The following is an 18,604-nucleotide window of genomic DNA, read 5'->3' as shown; positions in this document are numbered from 1 at the left end:
AATAGTTCTTTTGCCCATTTTTTAAATTGGGCTTTTTTTTTTTAATTGTTGAGTTTTAAGAATTCTTTCTGTATTTTGGATAACAGTCCTTTATCACATGTGTCTTTTGCAAGTGTTTCCCCTGGTCTGTGGTTTATCTTGTTTTCCCTTTTTTTTTGGCTGTGCCCATGGCATGTGGAAGTTCCTGGGCCAGTGACTCCAGCTGCTGCCGTAAAGCCGGATCCTTAACCTGCTGGACCACAGGAGAAGTTCTCTTTTGTTTTCTTGACTTTGTGTTTCACAGAGCATATGTTTTTTAATTTTAATCAAGTCCAGTTTACCGATTATTTCTTTTGTGGATTGTGCCTTTGGTGTTATGTCATTGCCATGTGCAGGGTCATCTAGGTTTTCTCCTTCCTGTGTTATCTCCTAGGAGTTTTACAGTTTTGCATCTTACATTTAGGTCCAGTTGTCTAGACAGTTGTTGTGCAGGTGGGGGGGGGGGGAGTGCAGATTCCTGGTGTTTCCTACTCTGCTGTCTTCCCTGAATCCTCTCTATTCATTTTTTCTCCTCTTTGTTGTTCAAATGGGGTAGTTCCTATTGAACTATCTATAAGTTTGCAGACTCTTTATATTCAACTCTATTTTGTTACTAAGCCCACCTAGTGACTTTTTAATTTTCATATCTTTTTCAGTTCTAAAATTTTTCATTTATTTGTAATTTTTGTCTCTTTCCTGAGAATTTTTATCACTCCATTCATTTCAAGAACTTTTACTTATACCACGCTGTAGTAGTAGCTACCTTAAAGTTTTTGTCTTATGATTCCTTCGTTATAGTCATCATAAGTTTGGTATCTGTTGATTATCTTTTCCCTTGAAAATGAGTGGTATTTTCCTCATTGAATTAATTTTATATTGTACCCTGGACATTTTGAATATTGTATTTTTTTGGAGCTCTGGTTCCTGTGAAACACCTCCGGTTAATGTTGCCTTTTTTTGTTTCTTTTAGCAGTTAGGTTCATACCTCAAGTCTTTCTTGGCTTCCATGGCAAGGATTTCAGTATAAAAAGATTAGGTTTTAAAACCTTTGCTGTGCTTCTTTGGATCTTTTTTGCTTATAAAACTGGAGCTGTGGTTTAACTTGTTCACTTCTCAGGGTCTTTGCTGTGCTGCGTCTCTTTGTTGTTTGGGGCTGTTCTGTACATGAACAGCTCAAGGGGAACCTAGGACTTGTGCTGATTGCTACTCAGATTTAGAGGACTCCTCTCTCTGGTTCTCCTCCCTGGGATTGCCCCTAGACTCTCTGGCTTGCATGTGCCCTTTTTTGGGTCTAGATTTCTCTCATTGCTTCAGCTGCCCAGGTGTGCATTTGTCACTGGTGCCATCTTGGGGCAAAGAAGGGAGGGAGAAAGGAAGAAAGGGGAGAAAAAGATAATCCTTGGCATTCTGGACCACATTCTGGCTTCCTTCCTGGCCACACCCACTGTCAGGGTTCCCAAAGGAGCTGCCCTCAAGTTGTGGGCTTTACCCAAATCGCCAGATCTCTGGGGCCCCTTTTCTCAATCTTCTGGCCAGAAAGATGGAGTTTCTCTTGGGGTTTTAACTGTCTGTGGAGCTACTGCCTTAGGGCAGCACTGCTAAGGACGGTCCTGAGGATCAGGGCTTGTGAAAGAAGAAGGGAAAAGAGAAACTCATATCTATCCCCAGCAACAACTCGTTCTTTTTTTTGAGTTTTGTTTCCCTTCCCAGTCCACCTACTTTTGTTTCCAGAGTCCAGACTTTTGCTTTTGTATTTTGTCCTGAGTTTGTTGTTGTTGTAAACAGCAGAAAGAGGTTTTAGTGGACTTGCCTACCACAGAAGTCCTAATAGTTGATTTTTAAGACCTCAGCTGTTTGTCTGATATTTTGCTTCCCAGTTCCTTCAAGAAGCCTACAAATATGAATTGCCTTGCAAGCTTACTCATGATTGGCTATAATGTATATAAATTTTAAAGCAGATTGTGATATTCATAGGTGTTTTTTTTTTCTCCTCTTTTTGGCTGCTCCATGGAATATAGAAGTTCCTGGGCCTGGGACTGAATCCAAGCCTCAGCTGTGACGTGTGCCACAGCTGCAGCAATGCTGGATCCTTAACCCACTGTGTCAGACTGGGGATTGAACCCGTGCCTTGCAGTGGCCTAAGCCACTGTATAGACATCACCGATCCCACTGCACTACAGCAGGAATTCCCCAGAGGAGGATTTTTTTTTTCTTTTTTGGTCACCCTGCAGCATATGGAGTCCCAGGGATCAGATCTGAGCTACAGTTGTGACCTGTGTCACAGCTGCTTCAATGCTGGATCCTTAACCCATTGTTTTGGGCTGGGGATCGAACCTGTGCCCTGGAGCTGCAGAGACGTCCCCCAATCCTGTTGCGCCACAGCAGGAACTCCAGAGGAGGATTTTTATCAGGTTCCTTTTTTGCATTGTGATCCTAAATTTGAGGGTTTGTGAAGTCCTTTTTTTTTTTGGTCTTTTTGCCATTTCTTGGGCCACTCCCATGGCATATGGAGGTTCCCAGGCTAGGGGTCTAATCAGAGCTGTAGCTGCCAGCCTATGCCAGAGCAACGCAGGATCCGAGCCGCGTCTGCGACCTACACCGCAACTCACGGCAATGCTGGATCATTAACCCACTGAGCAAGGCCAGGGATCAAACCCGCAAACTCATGGTTCCTACTCCGATTCGTTAACCATTGCACCACGACGGGAACTCCTGTGAAGTCCTTTTTGACCCTTTTCGTTAAGTGTTTGATTCCTGGGACAGATGAACATGCCAGGGTTCTTTGGTGGGTTATATAGGTTCTGACTGTCAGAAGCAAAAGCTGCAGGCAGTGTTGTTCTGAAAACAACCGGTAGAGGGGACTGGTAGGCTTCTTTCACTGTCGCTGGGCCTGGCTCCTCTGGAAGGTTGCCAGCTGTTGCAGCCCATTGGAATTCATTTGGCCTCAGTGCCTGGTGACTCAGGGGGCTGCTTGCCATATGCTGTTAAGACCTGGATCATCTTGTGCTAGCCAGTACAGTTTCAGATGGGAACCACATTTATAACAGAACCTGCTAATGTGTTCTTTCATGCTGATGTCTGACTATTCCCCTGATAGAGTTTCTCTCTACCATCCTCTCAGGAAGAGGAGATTCAGTATAATACCCTTAACTGGTCTGGCCCTAGTAATGCAAACTGGAGCTCCACTAATTTGCTAAAAACCTCCACTGGAGTCTTTGAGGATTTGGTAGGAACCATGTTTTATTTGCCTTTTAGCTTTATCCAGCAAAATGATAGTCTTGAGACTCTGCTGAAGTCCTGTATCATTTTTACCTGTAGCAGGTTAATTCCCCCAAGGAATTTGGTACTCTAATCATTTACATTTTTTGCCTAAGGCACTTGGTTCCTAAGAACTGCCGCCTAGAGTTCGTTTTGTGGCTCAGCAGTTAAGAACCTGACGTGGTATCTCTGAGGATGCGGGTTCGATCCCTGGCCTCGCTCAGTGGGTTAAGGATCTGGCATTGCTGCAAGCTGTGGTGTAGGTCACAGAGTGGCTCAGATCCCTCATTGCTGTGGCTGATGTGTAGACCAGCAGCTATAGCTCCAGTTCAGTCCCTAGCCTGGAACTTCCATATGCTGTGAGTGCAGCCCCTCAAAGAAAAAAACAACAAAACAAAAAAAGCTGCAGCCTGGCTTGCAGTCCCAGATCTTATCCTGAGATCTCCCTAAGATGTACAGCTGTGTCTGCCAGGACTGGAAGGTCTCATCTTTGAGACCCAGCTTAGGCAGGTCTGTAAATAACCTTGGGTCCCCAAAAGAGATTCTTCTGTGCACAGATTACTCTTAGACTTTGGCACCATATTTGGGACTCTTATCTCTGGGGCCAGCAAAAGTCAGAGCAGATGGATGGGTTGAAGGTTTCCTTAATATCTGGAATGTGGTTACTTTGTCTGCTTAGAGAACGTGGAAGCTTGCCCCTTACTCTCTCCTGCCCTGACAGTTGTCTCTCTCTAGAAGTTCTGCAAGTCAGTGCTTCTCTAGCTCTTTGTTTAATTTATTTTTCAGATCACACTTATCTCATGCCACCTTAGTCATAGGTGTTGCTGGTACAAAGATGAATAGATACAGTGTAAGTGCTATGGCAGTGGGGACGAATTAGACACTAAAGTGTCAGAATTTGAGTGTATCATTTTGTCAGTAGGAAGTGACGCTGGGTTTTCATATAAAGGTAGAGACAGCCAGAGACAGGTGAGCATTCGCTTTCTAATAAGCAAAGGGAGCATGAAGTGCTAGGGCCTGGAATCTGGAAGTATCTGATGTTTTCCTATATAGAGCTTGTGGTTTCATTCAATTGGGAAATGCGTGGTTAGGGAATGTGAAGACATATGAACCTAGGGAGACTGACAAAGACCAAATTTCAATGGCTTCTGGAGGTTGAACTGAGGAAATTAAAGTTTATACCAAAAACTGTGAGGACAGTGAGAAGATAGATAAGCAGGATAATGAGATGATCAGATTTTCATCTTTTAAAAGATACCTTAAGGAGTTCCCCGCTGTGGCACGGTGGGTTAGGAATCCAGTTGCAGTGGCTTGGGTTGCTGTGGAGGTGCGGGTTCAATCCCCACCCCTCACACAGTGGTTAGAGGATCTGGCATTGCTACAGCTGCGGCTCTGATTCAGTCCCTGGTCCAGGAACTTCCCTGTGCCACAGTTGTGGCCATTAGAAAAAAAAAAAAAATAACTGTAACTTCACTTGTTAGAATGAAGATAGATTGAAAAAGTCTTTGAGTTCAGAGGCCTTTGTCCTCTAACCAAGAAGAATTGAAGTGGCTTGTAGAAATGGTGGGGGGGGGGACAGACATCATGAAAGAAGTATAATCAGTAATTCTTGGTGCCTTAATATGGGGCAGTGGGTGAGAGGGAGGAGTCGGGGTGACGCAGTTTTCTGTCCTGTGCGTTTAGCTCTTTACCGAAATGGGATGTACAGAGGGAGGAGCTGGCTTGTTCGAAAGGGTAGTTAGATTGCTTTGGGGTGTGTTGAGTTTGAAATGTGTCTGAGATCTTTTGGTGGCAATTGGTTACAGAGGTCTGGAGCTCAGCTCACACAGCTTGAAAACATGGATTCCTTGGATGAAAGATGGCACCATGGAATCTTAGAGAGGCAAGCAGAAGAGAAAACCTAGGAAGAGGTAGGAGGGAATAGTCAGGAAGATAGGAGAAGCAGGAAGGAATGGTGTTGTGGAAGCCGCAGGGGGAAATGGTTTTAAGGAGGGAGTGATGAGCAATGTCAGGTCTCGCAGAGGCGGGGTAGGGCAGGACAGAGAAGCATGGAGTCCTTTAACGAGAACAGTCTTGGTGATCACTTGGGGCAGAAGCTAAAGTGCAGTGAGTTGAGAGGTGAAGGGGAGAAAGTAGAGATGGTAAAAATAAGCTTGGTTATGAATCCGGGTGGGGGTGGGGATGTTTCTGGCCCCTGCCCCCAAACCTGGCATCTGCAGCAGTGTGGTTCTGTGACTTCTTTTCAGCAGGGCTCAGCTCCTGGAGTGCAGAGCAGAGGGCTTGCTTGGTTGGTTTGACACTCAGGTCGGGTTTTTCAGGGAGCCGCTGTTAATGTTTTCGTCGATAAAAGACGTACAAGATCGTTTTTGCACTGCAGACACTTCTCCAGCAGTTCACAGCCAGGCAGGATAATGACTATTCTGTGAACTGGTTCTGTTGCTTTGATTGATTTGTAGCTGAGATGCTCATTTATTCAGCCATGTCTTTTCTCTGTTCCTGCTTTTTATTTTTATTCATACTGTTGGATGGTGATGGTTGAGAGAAATAATTTTGTCTTGCGGGAGGGTCTGTATTTCCGACTCGGTTGGGCCCGCAAGCTGCTTGCTGCTCTTATCGCAGGTCTCCTCCGTACTCAGGTCTCTGCAGCTCCTAGTCCTGTAACCCTCTTCACATCCAGACCTCTCCGATGGTGACCTCACTTCGGCTTCGCTGAGAAGACTATCCAAAATGAACTCCTTTCCCTTCCCGTCTCCTCACATTTGCCTTTTTTTCCCCACATTGATGTGATCTCGGTGGAACATGAACCCTTTTACTGGAACTTCGAACCGTGGGGTTCTTTTTGAGGGTCTTTCCCTTTCTCCTGTAATTTTAGCCTCTCCATCTGCTTGTCTCTTTAGCAACAGACATGCCTCAGTTTCCCTCCAGAACCTGCCCTCCTCAGGCCATAACTGAGGCCTTTTTACTTCAGTCAAGAGATTATTTCTGCCCATGACACTGAACCGAACTGGACCTGCAGCCACCATGAACAGCAAAGGTCAGCGTCCACCACAGCAGACCTACTCTGCCAGCCTCCCGGGCGTTCAGTGTACACGTGGATCTTGCATCTTCCTCAGGCCCCACACTATCTTGATGCTTCACCTGCCTGCTCGGAGGGCTGTGGTCTGAGCCTTGGGCCCTCGCCTTGTCCCCACCATGTCAGCTGCTCTTCCTGGCACCTCACAGTATCTTCCCATGGCCCAGTCTGTGGCTGTTAGCACTTTAGGTTCCACAGTCCCCATAGCTTAATGAGTGGTTGTTCCCATCTCTCCAGCTGGTCCGGCAGTGCTGGTGGTGCAAGGAGGGTGGGATGCAGGTCCAGATTCGGAGCAGAGGCTACTGCTGGCAGCGTTCCTCTCCACCCCAGGGTGTCCTCCCAGCACTGCTCAGCGTGCAGTCATGCAGGGAGCCATTGTGTTACAACTCAGCAGAAGGGAAGCCTCATGGGTGACTCACTTGGTGGCTTCAGCATCCAGTGAGGAACCAAATGCACCTCTGTGCCAGGAAAGACATCACATAGCTTTTCACAACATTAACCTGAAGTGGTGGCTTAGGCATACATTGTTGGGATGGCTTTCTGGTGCCCAAACTGTCAGTCACTTTTCATACCTAATAAGTAGCCACATACGTGGTGGTAGGAGTGAAGTGCCTCCCTAGAGCATTTCGATGCAGGAGAGGTATCTGTTCATAAAATGAATGTGGGTGAAGCAGCCCTAAGGATCTTCCTTAGGGGGAGAATTATGGGACAGAATTACTTTGCTGGGTCTTTGCTTTTAGTAATACAGCCTCAGATTAGGTTTGGAGAGAGCTTTGATCATCTAATTAAAGTTGCCAAATTATTCTGATTGGTCTTTAATCTCCTGTAAGTCTTTGATATCTATTACTTGTTATAAATGAAACATGTTGGTTGTCTGCTTTTTCCCTTCTGCCCTTTGCTCTGTATCCCACCCTCAGCCCTAGGTTCCCGTTCCCTCCCACCAGTCTCCGTTGACTCGGTGGTGCAGGACAGAAAGCCATGCAGACCCATTTCATTCCCTCCCAGCTGTCATCTTTGAACTCGTCTCTCACGAGGATCCTCTTAGACCCGCTCTGCCAGAAGCACAAACCCCAGTACCTCTGTTCTGGCTCTTCGTAGGCAGAAATGGAGAGTGGCTTTGGACCCTCCTTAAAGGTCTCTCTTTATACATGAACCAAACCTAAATTTGTTTTGGTACCAGAAAAACTGGACTTTTTCTGATATCCAAGGATATCAACACAAACTATACAGAAAACAGTTTAAAATATGAGGGGCAGTGATGTGGTTGCCTTTCAAAAGCCTCATGACTTTAGAGCAAAATTAAGGGGAATTTTTAGATCACAAATTGGTTACCATTGATTGTCAGAGTGCCTGACGCAGGCGCTCATGGCTCCCGAGAATTCCTGTGCTGGGTTAATGGGGTCCTTGTGAACGCCCCACTCCAAAATGACTTGAGTTCCGTGAAATCTAATCAGGCCTAAGAACATCTTGGGATCCTTAATCTTTTGATTTTTGTTTTCTGAAATTGAACTACTGTCATTCCACTGAACCACTTGCCCAGGCCACCAGTGCCCGCCTTTTTGGGAAATCCAGCACCTTCTCCACTATCAACCTCCTTCCCTGTCTTCAGCATTTGGCACTGTTGATGATACCCTCTGTCCTGAACTTTTCCTCTCTTGGTTTCCATCGCATCACTCTCCTGGGTTCCCTTTTTCTCTCTTCACTCCTTTCTCCCTCGCTACCTTTTCTCCCGGCCCCTCGAATGGAGGTGTTTTGTGGTTTTCTGTCCTGCTTCTTCACTTCCTCTGCAGCTGGTCTCTCAACGCTGATGTCCACTCCTGTGGTTTCACATTACTCTTTGATAATAAATCCAGCTCTGGTCTTTTTCTTTTCTTTAGTTCTAGACAGAACCAGAACTGGACAGACTGTTTAACAGAGACCTCTTCGTTGTTGTTTCAAAAGTACCACAAACTCAAATTCAAATTTCAGTAAATACCTTTTTTCCAAACAGACTAAACATCTGACAGTAAACCTCAGTTCTTTCCTTTCCTTCACTCTACCTCCCACCCATTCTAGTTGTCAGGTCCTGTTGACTAGACCTGAGAGTGACCGGGAACATTTGACAGGTCCAAACTGGTTGCCATCCCTGCTGCTGACGCCCTAGTTCACAGCTTTTGTTTTCTCTCACCCGGAAGTGCTTCCATTTCACAGGTTTTCCACCCCAGCAAGGTGTTCAGTCCTTTCCTTGGTTGCTCTCCTGTGTCTACAAAGTAACATGCAGCCTCTTGGGAGTCACGGCCCTTAGTGGTGGTGTTCCATGTGACTCATTCAACCTTGTGTTCCACAGCCTTTCTAGCAGCCATTTCCTAAAACTCCATGAATTTTTAGTTCTTCTGGGAGTTTACTTGTGCTGTTTGTGCCCTGACTGCCCATTTCTCTCATCCTTTTCCCCTAGAAAATCCTTAAAGGGCCCAGTGCAAGAGTCGTCTTCTTTATGATGCCTTCCTCTTTTAGCCTAGAGTAAATGTTTGGGGGATTATGAGGAGTTGAACTTAACTACAGCTGCCTTAGTAGTGACTGCCGTTTGTGGAGAAATGACAGGGTCAGTCGTCACTGTGCACACTGTGAATATGAGAAGCACGTGGCTGGAGGATTCGAGCTTTGATGGCAAGAGTCCCAGCACCGCCATTTACTAGCTGTGTAGCCTTGGGCACATTATTTATTTACCACCTCAGCATCAAGTCTGAGGTAAGTGTGCCTGCCGTATGGAAAGTAGGTAACAAGTGGTAGCTGCCACCACTATAAATGGCAAGATTTTCATCCTTCATAACCTCCTTGTAAGATAGCTAAGTCATTCGTGTTTGGCGGGTGATGAAACCAAGGCTTAGGGAGAAGTGGGGACCTGGCACTGCTTCCCTGGACCTGGCGATGGGAATGGTGGTTTATTTTTCTCTTTATTCCAGAATATGTTTAAGCTCACTAAATATTGAATTGATTTGAAAGGTGAATTATCACCTGCTCAGGGGTGAGTCTTTTTTTCAAGTCCTGTCGTCTTTGAGAATCCACACATCTCAACCTCCCTTTCAGCAGTGAGCTGTATATTGTCTTGTGACAGACAATAATTAGTATCTTCAACTGTTATTTAAATCTTTTGGGGAGTTCCCTTCATGGCTCAGCGGTTAATGAACCCGACTAGAATCCATGAGGATGTGGGTTCTATCCCTGGCCTGGCTCAGGGTTAAGGATTCAGCGTTGCCCAGCTTGGGAACTTCCAATATGCCACAGGTGCAGCCCTAAAGAGCAAAAAAAAAAAAAAAAACAAAACAAAACAAAATAATTTTGTTAAAGTTTGCTTGTATTTGTCTTCTTTCCCCAACTGGATTGTAAACTCCTTGAGGACATAAGACTGTGTCTTATACTACTGTGTATTAACTCCCATCCCCTTAAGAGTCTTTGTTTTTGTTTAGTAAGATAACAGGTCAGGTCAAATCTGAGTAACATTTAATCTTAATCTCAAGAAAGAATTCTAAGCGATGACCAACCAAGATTATTTTGTTAATCTTTACTTTCTATTATTTGGATTAAGAAAGCATTATTTTATTTATTTCCAAATAAAATTTATAAAAAAAAACCCCTGTGCTTTCTGCTGTATTTCTTACAATCCAAGCCTCTGTACCCTTAGCCTCTGTGCCAGTACACATTTGTGTCCTTGAGTAAGAGTCACTGACATAGGACTCTCCTGCTCCCATTCTTTCATTTTACGACTGAAGAAACTGAGGGCCACCTTCCAAGTTGTTCTTCCATGTGTTATCTGACCAAGTGTTCTCTAAATGGCTTGGCCAGGACTTGAGATCCTTAGGGGTATGAGAGTTTTAAATGCTCTGTACTTTTCTTTTGACAGAGCTGAAAAGCTTCAGCTGCTGAATCACAGACCTATGACTGCTGTTGAGATCCAGCTGGTACGTGAAGGAGGCTTGAACTTGGGCGGGTTGGTTTCTGGGTCTCAGAGGGAGAAAGGGTCATAACGGCTGAGCACAGAGCAGCCAGGAACAGCCATTACTTGAAAAGACTGCCAGACCTCCCGTTTTATAAGTGAAAGGAGACCTCACCAGTTTGATCCTAGTTAGTACGGACTTGGGGACAGGACGAGACTGGAGAAAATGGAATTCTTTTTGTAGAGTTTGGGGCTCTGACTTGGCAGCTCTTTGTCTCCCCAGTGTCCTAGGCCATTCCGTAGGAGTTCTTTATTGCCAGCCAGATGCTGCATGAAAACATTAGATTCAGCGTGACTCTGGTGGAGTTCTCTCCCCCACTCCCACCCTCCAACCCTTCCCATATCCTCTCTTGGTTAATGGAGCATATGCGTACTTCCCCACATGCTCACCCTCTGGACCCAGTCTCCCAAGCTTGGGTCCCGGAGGTCAGTCCCTTCCTGTTCTCTCCCAGTGGGTCAATCCCGGGCTCTGCTGCTTCTGTTTCCTCTTGCCCTCTCTTTCTCCCTCCTGCATTGCATTGATTTCTGTCACCATTTCTCAGCTCGGCCCTTGCAGTTGTCCTCTCACTGTCCTCCCTGCCTCCAGTCCAGCCCCCTCCTGTCCATCTTCTACGCCACAATCATAGTTTACTTTCTAAAACTGTGCGTTTGATGGTCTTATTTCCCTGCATAAAACCATTCAGTGGAACCTCAGCACTTGCAAGGTCTAAATTGCAATCATAGCGTAAGGCTTTAGAATTGGGGAAGCCAGCATAGAAGGCAAAGATTGTATATGGAGAAAGTGAAAACGGGATCTGGCAGCACACACCAAGTGGTTGCTGTATTGGCATCTGCTGCCTGTGGCATTTTCATTGGTAAGCTACAAATATTAGGCAGGCCTTCCAACTACCAGTAAAAAACTTTGGCTGGAGAATTAAGATGGAGAATAAAGCAGTCTCCAAAGTCAGTTTTAGAAGTATTTAGCTTTGTCAAATTTCCTTCAGAAAAATGTGGAAGAAAATGGCCAAAAATACTCCTGATATTTAGAATTGCTTAAAAAAAAAAAAAAAAAGAAACCCAAACCCTTAGAATTCCCATGTGGTTCAGCAGATTAAGTATCTGGCATTGTCACCACAGCGGCTCAGGTCGCTGCTGTGGCACAAGTTCATTCCCTGGCTCAGGAACTTCCACGTGCCATAGGTGCAGCCAAAAACCAAAAACAACCTTTTTTGAAAGGGTTGTGTGGTATTTAATTTTTGACTAAAGCTTGTCTTCTCGTTGTTTCTGCTCTTCAAAATGCACCTAAAATTAAATTAGAAAAATTCCTTCCATAAAGGGTGCCTTCTGGGGGAACAGGCCTTTAGGCTAAATAGAGGTCGTTTTTTTTTATACCCTCATTATTCTGATGCTTTCAACTGTGTTGGAGATTGAGTTTAGAAAAGAGGAAAAAAAAAAAACAAACAAAACAGCAAGAAACTAATCCCTGTCCCTCTGGGTTAAAGATCACATGTCGTGTCTCCTCCACCTTTAATCAGCAACATGTGTTATGCGTGGCTTAATGACAGATGGAGAGAAGAGATGAGGAGGATTAGTGTCCCAGAGCCTGTAGAAAGCCTTCATTACTTGGTAAGATTAGCTGCTATTATGACTGCCTGCTGTGTGCCAGACTTGGTGCCAGGGGCTTTGTGTATGTCACCTGTGATGCCCTCGCCGTAATCTTGGCTAGCGAGTGGCCGAGTGGGTCTGATTCAGAAGCCTTGCTCTGTTTCTCCAGGCCGTGTGTTTTTGGCATGGCATCCCCTCAGACTCTGTACGCGCTTCTCCTTTCACAGGTAGGTAGGTGGGCCTTCAGAAAAACCACGTGTTGTTGTCCAGCAATGGGACCATTTGGGGCCAGATTTTTTTCCCCAGCCTGGGATTTGGCTGCGAAGGGTAGCAAAGCATTTACCAAGGTTTGTGGAAGTGTCTCTTCTCATCAGAAAGGGATAAGAAATGAGGTTTTCGCTAGAGTAGAAAGCGCAGAGGACGTGAGAATTCATTCCCCTGCGTTAACCCGACAGCCGTTATTCTCCCTGGATCCAAAAGTCATCCCAACATAGCAGTTGTCAGGGTTCAGTTCAGGAGGCTGAAGCTTCTCTCTCTCAGTTATGCCTCGGCTGTGGCCCGTTGTGGTCCTCACATCCACGGCTGGCTGCCGGCTGTGTGTGAGGAAGCTACCCAGCTGTGGGAGTGGCGCCATGCCCTGCCACGCGTTCACTTGGGACCCGTGGCCTGAGGACAGGTCCGTGAACCCTGTGACCTCACAGGCCGCTGTCCTGAACCAATACTGTTATCTGTGCCTGTTATAATTTAATGATTATGAAAAGGCTTGCATTGTATAGTTTATGGCTTATAAGACGCTATCATGTGTGTTCTCCTTTGGTCCTTACTATAGGCATTACTTTTGTTTTACTTTAGAGAACACTGAAATTTATAGAGGTTAAGTGAACTGTTCTGTGTCAGAGAGCTAGAAGTCTCGGTTGCTATGAGATTTTGAGTTGTTTTGAGGAAAGTAGAAGGTTAGACTTGGCAGCTTAGAGTGAAAAACAGCAGTTTTTGGAGTATAGCAGCCCAGTCTGATGGCCCCTGGGCACCAATATAATTTTTGTAAATGATAAAAAAATGTATCTTTCATGTGGACTTGTCTGCAAATACTTTGTATTTTTACATTTCATTAACTCTTACATTCTGAATGACTTGAACCCTTTGATGTTTGGGAAAGTTGAGATGATGCTTTGCATTTCTTTATCTGGGTTCTGTTTCTTCTGTGTTGGAAAGAAAAGGTGAGGAATAATGTAATTATTTACTCTAGTGATCCAGAGGGGTTAGTAAGTTTTTGGTTTCTGCAAGTTTCTTTGAGTATATTTCATTGTGTTTAATGCAGCTCAGGTTTTCATTCTTTGACTGGGAAAGAGAGTTTCCTGACTCTAATTGTCTCTGAAGGTTGATTGCTGATAAAAACTTCTTCTCTTGGCAAATTTGGCAAAATTAGTAAAGCTTATCAGCCCTATTGCCAGGAACACCTACCTGAAACCCGATTTGCCAAGCCCAGAGATTAGGATGCAAGAAGGTAGCCTGTTGAAATCCTCTCTGGTTTTCTAGAAAGACCCCTCAGAGGTCATGTAGCCAAACTCTTTCAAACCAGTGGACTCAAGTGTGCCATACAGTGTGTCTGAGAAAGGAAATGATAGAACCTCCGACCCAAGGCCATGGTATTTTAGAAGAAGCTGGGATCCAGAGTCTCAAAAGACCTTGCTGAGAGATCCAGATCATGTTGTCCTTGTAACGCTGAGCCTCCACGTGCTCCTCTGTGAATTGTCCTGACTTTGTGCACAGCCTCCTGCAGACGCCCTGGTGGCGGTGATTCCAGGAAAACCCCTCGATAGGTGTGGAGCACCGCGCAGATGCTGGTGGGAGGCTGTCACTGGTCGAACGATGGTCTGTTTCCTTCCAAATGGAGATCATTTTTTCCTCGGGATTAAATAATCAAATTAGATATATTCCTCCCTCCTCCTCCTTCATTCTTGGGAGGCAGTGCATATTAGATTATTTCCTTTTACAGACTGTAATTTTACATTTAATTTATTAATTAATTTATTTATTTTTGTCTTTTTGCCTTTTCTAGGGCCGCTTCCCTTGGCATATGGAGGTTCCCAGGCTAGGGGTCCAGTCAGAGCTGGCCTACACCACAGCCACAGCAACGCCAGATCCGAGCTGAGTCTTCAGCCTAGACCACAGCTCACAGCAATGCCAGATCCTTAACCCACTGAGCGAAGCCAGGGATGGAACCTGAAACCTCATGGTTCCTAGTTGGATTCGTTTCAGCTGCACCACGACGGGAACTCCTTACGTGTCTAATTTTAAAAGTGTGTTTTTGAGGATTGTTCCTTTTTCAGTAGAGAAGTTACGTGGAGCCTTTGAATCTTTAGAATATGGTCGTTTTATTTCACAGCATGAGGGGAAGTAGCTTCCTTGGTTCACTCTGGATCTTTACTCTGGAACATCCAGGAGTATTGGCTAGTTCTGGAAACATTTTTGGACTGAGATGAGTGAAGAGGCCAGTGGTTTGCTGGGAGTTTGATCTTGGGCACATCACCAGACTTCTTTAGCTTCTGTACTATTGTTTGTAAAGCTAGGCAGTCAAACTGAAGTCTTTTTTAGGATCATAAGCCTAGCTTGTCATCATGCTTTACTTAAATCTGCCAGAAATTCTTTCTGGAACTCCTTTTGATCTTAGTGGCCAGATTTCAGAGATTGTTATGGGAAATGCCATAGGATAGGACCCTGGACATCTTTAGCTGAGAAAGTGGTTTGTGATCGATGGCTCATGCCACCAAGTGAGTGTGGTTAGGTAACTTGACTGCCTGCAGGCTGCTTTTACAAAAGTGGTTGATTGCATTATTTTTTTGTTTGTTAACATATTGAGAATTAGAGATGAGGCTAAGAAAACTGGCTTATGATTGTGGATTTCATCATCTCTATGTTCAGCTGCCCAGGAGCACGTCAGAAACTGGGCTCGAAGCAGACCTTTGATGGGGTCGTGGGAGATTGTTTCCCAGCTGTCATTCACAGACTCCTGTTCTGCATTCTCCTGGCCAAGGCCGTGCGGCCTGTGTTAGATTGTAGGTGTTAGAGATGGGCAGGCCTGGCTTGGGATTCTGCCCTTTGCCAGGCTTGTCGTGAGGTTTAACAGAAATAATGAGCATGAAGTACTAGGTGCGGCGCTGCACTGGGCACAGAAGCTCCCTAAAGGGCTGTTGTCAGTGGTGATAGTAGTGGGGATTAGCAAAAATATATAAAGCATTTGGCACATAGTGGGCGGTCATCCAAAGAGTTGTTGATACAGTTTATAAGTTACAGCTGTGTTGTTGTGAAATTACCAAAGTATATAAGATGCCATTTCGCTCCCCAGAGGTGGGTTTTCTTTGCATGTCCAACATATTCATGTGTGTATATGGATGGGTAGAGAACTGTTAGGGTTTGCTTTTTCTTTCAGGAAAAAATGTTAACCTGCAGCTTGCTTTTTTCACTGACCCTTGTGGAGCATTCACACTGGCTTACTCTGGAACTTGAGCTGGCTTCTCCCATTCATGAAGATGGAGGACCCGGAGACCAGGGGTGGCTCAGGAGCCAGGCCCTGAGCCCTGGGCCTAGACCAGGAATAACATGGGTGAAGAGGGCGAGGCTGGGCCCCGCCATCGAGGCGTCTCTGTAACTCCTGGAGGGTTTTCTTTCCTTCTGCAGATGGTGGAGGAGAGTGAAGAACGGCTGACAGAGGAGCAGATCGAAGCTCTGCTCCACACCGTCACCAGCATCCTGCCTGCCGGGCCAGAGGCTGAGCAGAAGACACATACCAGCGATGACGTGACAATGGACGAAGAGGACCCGGCCTAGAAGAGCACAGTTGGCTCCAGGGTCTTGTGAAGTCGAAAGGCCCAGCAGCCATTTCCCAGACATTCAAAGGATTGTTTATTTGGTTTTACCTTCTGTCCCAACAGGCCTGATTTTGTGGCTGGTTTGGTAAACCACAAAAATAAGCCTTCCTCAAAAAGAAGCTAAAAAGAAATTCTTGTGCTTTGGAGAAGAAACCTGGTAAAGACAGGCTGAGGTGTGGTCAGGGCAGAGAGCTAAAGAAAGGAGGGCAGGGTCGAGGAGGACAAGGACGGGGAACCCCCTGTGGTAAAAATCCTTCCATGGTCTTTGGCGTGTTCGGGGCAAGGTCCTTGTGCATAGCTGGTGGAACACTTCCTTGTTGCCTTTGATGGGCTCTCGCCTAATTAATTCCATCTGCTTCCCTGGGCGCTTCCCTGAAGGCCGCGGAGCACTGCTGGGATGAAAGCTGAGTTAGGAGAATCCCAGTAGAGGGCTAAAAACGCGCAAAGCAGCAAATGGTTGCTCTGAGTTAAAATCAGCTACTGACCTTGGCTTACCTCAGAGGACTCTTTTCCTTGCGAGAAACAGAGATAAAAGAACAGCCTGGCCAGCCCTTCCTCAGGCCCCTTTCCTCTGCTGGCGTGGGCCCTGTGAGCCAGCTCCCTAGTTAGTCCGAAGTGTTAGAGCGCCAGCTCCCTCCCGTTGAAAAGAGGCATCCAGGCCGAATGACCGCGTCGCCTGTCTTTCTGCCTACCTTCAGTTTCCTGCCCCGTGACAGGCGCTGCTTATTGAGGCCAGCAGGTGAGCTTCATGTGCACAACGGGCACATTGCATCTTTTTAAAGGGCACAGTTATGTCTCTCTTTTTGTGGACAGAATATGAAGAGCTAGAGGTTGATTAATAAGACTTTAAATTTGTTGGCTCTTGCAAGGTTGCATCAGTTTTTGAAAATTTAAAATATTAGAATAATTACCATATGAAGAACTTCTTAATGTTCATGCTTTGGAGAGTGTCGTAGCCCCAGACGTGTAGTTGCCCTTAGGTCTTAGGAATATTGTTAAAAATTAATTCCCCCGTTCACTCTGCTCCCTATTTGGGGAAGAAAATGCCCATAGACATTAATTTTTCAAATTGGTACTCATTTTGTTGTGCAATTACATATTTTCAGTGCTTCTGTTAATTGGATTACTTCCCACCTCTTGCTATTCCCAAGTTATTTCAGCCTCCCCACCACCCCTGCCAGCTGGCAGTTACGTTCATCTTAACCTTATCTTCTAAGGATCAGTTGAGATCTGCTCATAGGCAATGTTGACATGAACAGGGCATTTATTTTTAAATCTCCTTCAAGTATCAGGAATTTTACCAGGAGCTATTGATTTGTCAAGACACCTATTTAGGTGCTCATATCATTGTTGTTGCATTTTTGAGGTGCTTTTTTGCTTCATGGATTTAAGGCTTGATTAGTTGATGATAAATTGTTTCCAGGTGACTGCCAACTTGTGCTATTTTTATCTTTCAAGAGTTTGTTTTGCCTTGATTAGGAAAAAAAAGAAATCTGACTTAGAAAACATATATAAAATATATACATGTTAGTATTTTTCTTAAATTGAATCTATTTAGATCCGAATTTAGCCTCAGCTTCTGATTAGGTCAGACTTACTCTTTATAAGAAATATGGTCTGTGTAATATCCCCATCACATTAATAATCAATATATCAGAAATAAGTTGTAATTTACACAGGATCACATCTGGGAAGGAGAGCTGGGAGACTGGGAGACTTGCTTTTTTGTTTTATATCCTTCTGTATGGTTTTAATGTTTGACCAGGTGATTGTTTTATTCTTTAAAAAGAAAAAATGTTTGTTTGTATGTTATCCTTGGTCTCTGTGAAAGTTAATAAATGCATTGTCCGTAGTTAAATTACGTTCCGAACGTGGAGGCTGACACCCAGTCCGGTCACTCTGGGAGACACAGCACTGAGGGGAGGTGATCTTTCGAGAAGGTGCTCCTGAGCTCTGGAAAAATGAAGTTGATTCCCAGTTAGTGGTTTATCCAAATAACCTCCTTGCCTCTTCTTGCTTCAGAGTTTTTGGATGACCCACTGCCAGCTCAGGGGACTTGCCATTTATTCAAGGTTCATTCCTGAAATAGTGGGTACCATTTTTCTAATAGTTGTTGTGTAACCATATCAGCCCTCAAGAGTTTATACCCTAGTGAGGGACGAGTGAGTCAATCCTCCAGTATATTCTTCACTAAATCATTTTTTCCCCTGAGCCAATTTATTGTCACTCTTATAAACAGATCATGCCTCAGTAAACTGTATATAAAACAGATCACATCCCCTGAAAAGGACCATCAACCTTATTTAATTACATAATGAACGAAGGGGATAAAAGGAAGCAAAATGGCCCAGAACTTCCCAGAAATCCTTATACCTATTTTTAAACTTAGGAGATAATTCACATACCATAAAATTTACCGTTTTAAAATATTCCACCCAGTGATTTTGAGTATAATCACAAGATTGTACAATCATCACTACAACTTATTCCAGAATGGTTTCATCACCCCTAAAGGGAGCCTCATATCCATTAGCAGTCATGCTACATTCCCATTTCCTCGTGGTCTCTGGCAACTAGTAATTTACTTTGTACTTTCTCTCTCTCTCTCTGTATTTGCCTGTCTTGGACATTTCGTATACATGGAATCATACAGTATGTGCCTTTTGTATCTGGCTTCTTTCACTTAGTATATCTTCAAGGCTAAAACATGTTGTACCATTCCTTTTCATGGCCGAATGGATATACCACATTTCCATTGACTGGATAATACCACATTTTATCTGTTCATCACTTGGTAGATGTTTGGGTTGTGCCTGCTCTTTGGCTGTT

At 44.8% G+C, this 18,604-nt stretch overlaps 1 protein-coding gene and 1 pseudogene across 3 annotated transcripts in view; both read left to right on the top strand.

Moving 5' to 3' along the window:
* CRCP (CGRP receptor component) overlaps positions 1-17,633 on the top strand; it is an 86,891-nt gene extending 69,258 nt beyond the window's left edge. For 2 of the 3 annotated variants that reach the window (XM_047779942.1, XM_047779943.1), the window contains 2 exons: positions 10,230-10,287; positions 15,585-17,633. In XM_047779942.1, the coding sequence (XP_047635898.1) occupies positions 10,230-10,287; positions 15,585-15,734 (208 nt within the window). In that variant the 3' untranslated portion in view covers positions 15,735-17,633. The remainder of the gene's footprint in view (positions 1-10,229; positions 10,288-15,584) is intronic. The other variant, XM_047779944.1, reaches the window with a different exon arrangement.
* Positions 4,761-9,520, top strand: LOC125127230 (DAZ-associated protein 2-like; annotated as a pseudogene).
* Positions 17,634-18,604: the final 971 nt, after the last annotated feature.

This window comes from Phacochoerus africanus, chromosome 5 (assembly GCF_016906955.1).
Source record: "Phacochoerus africanus isolate WHEZ1 chromosome 5, ROS_Pafr_v1, whole genome shotgun sequence".
NCBI classification, from domain to species: domain Eukaryota; kingdom Metazoa; phylum Chordata; class Mammalia; order Artiodactyla; family Suidae; genus Phacochoerus; species Phacochoerus africanus.
This window is presented reverse-complemented; position numbering and strand designations above follow the sequence as displayed.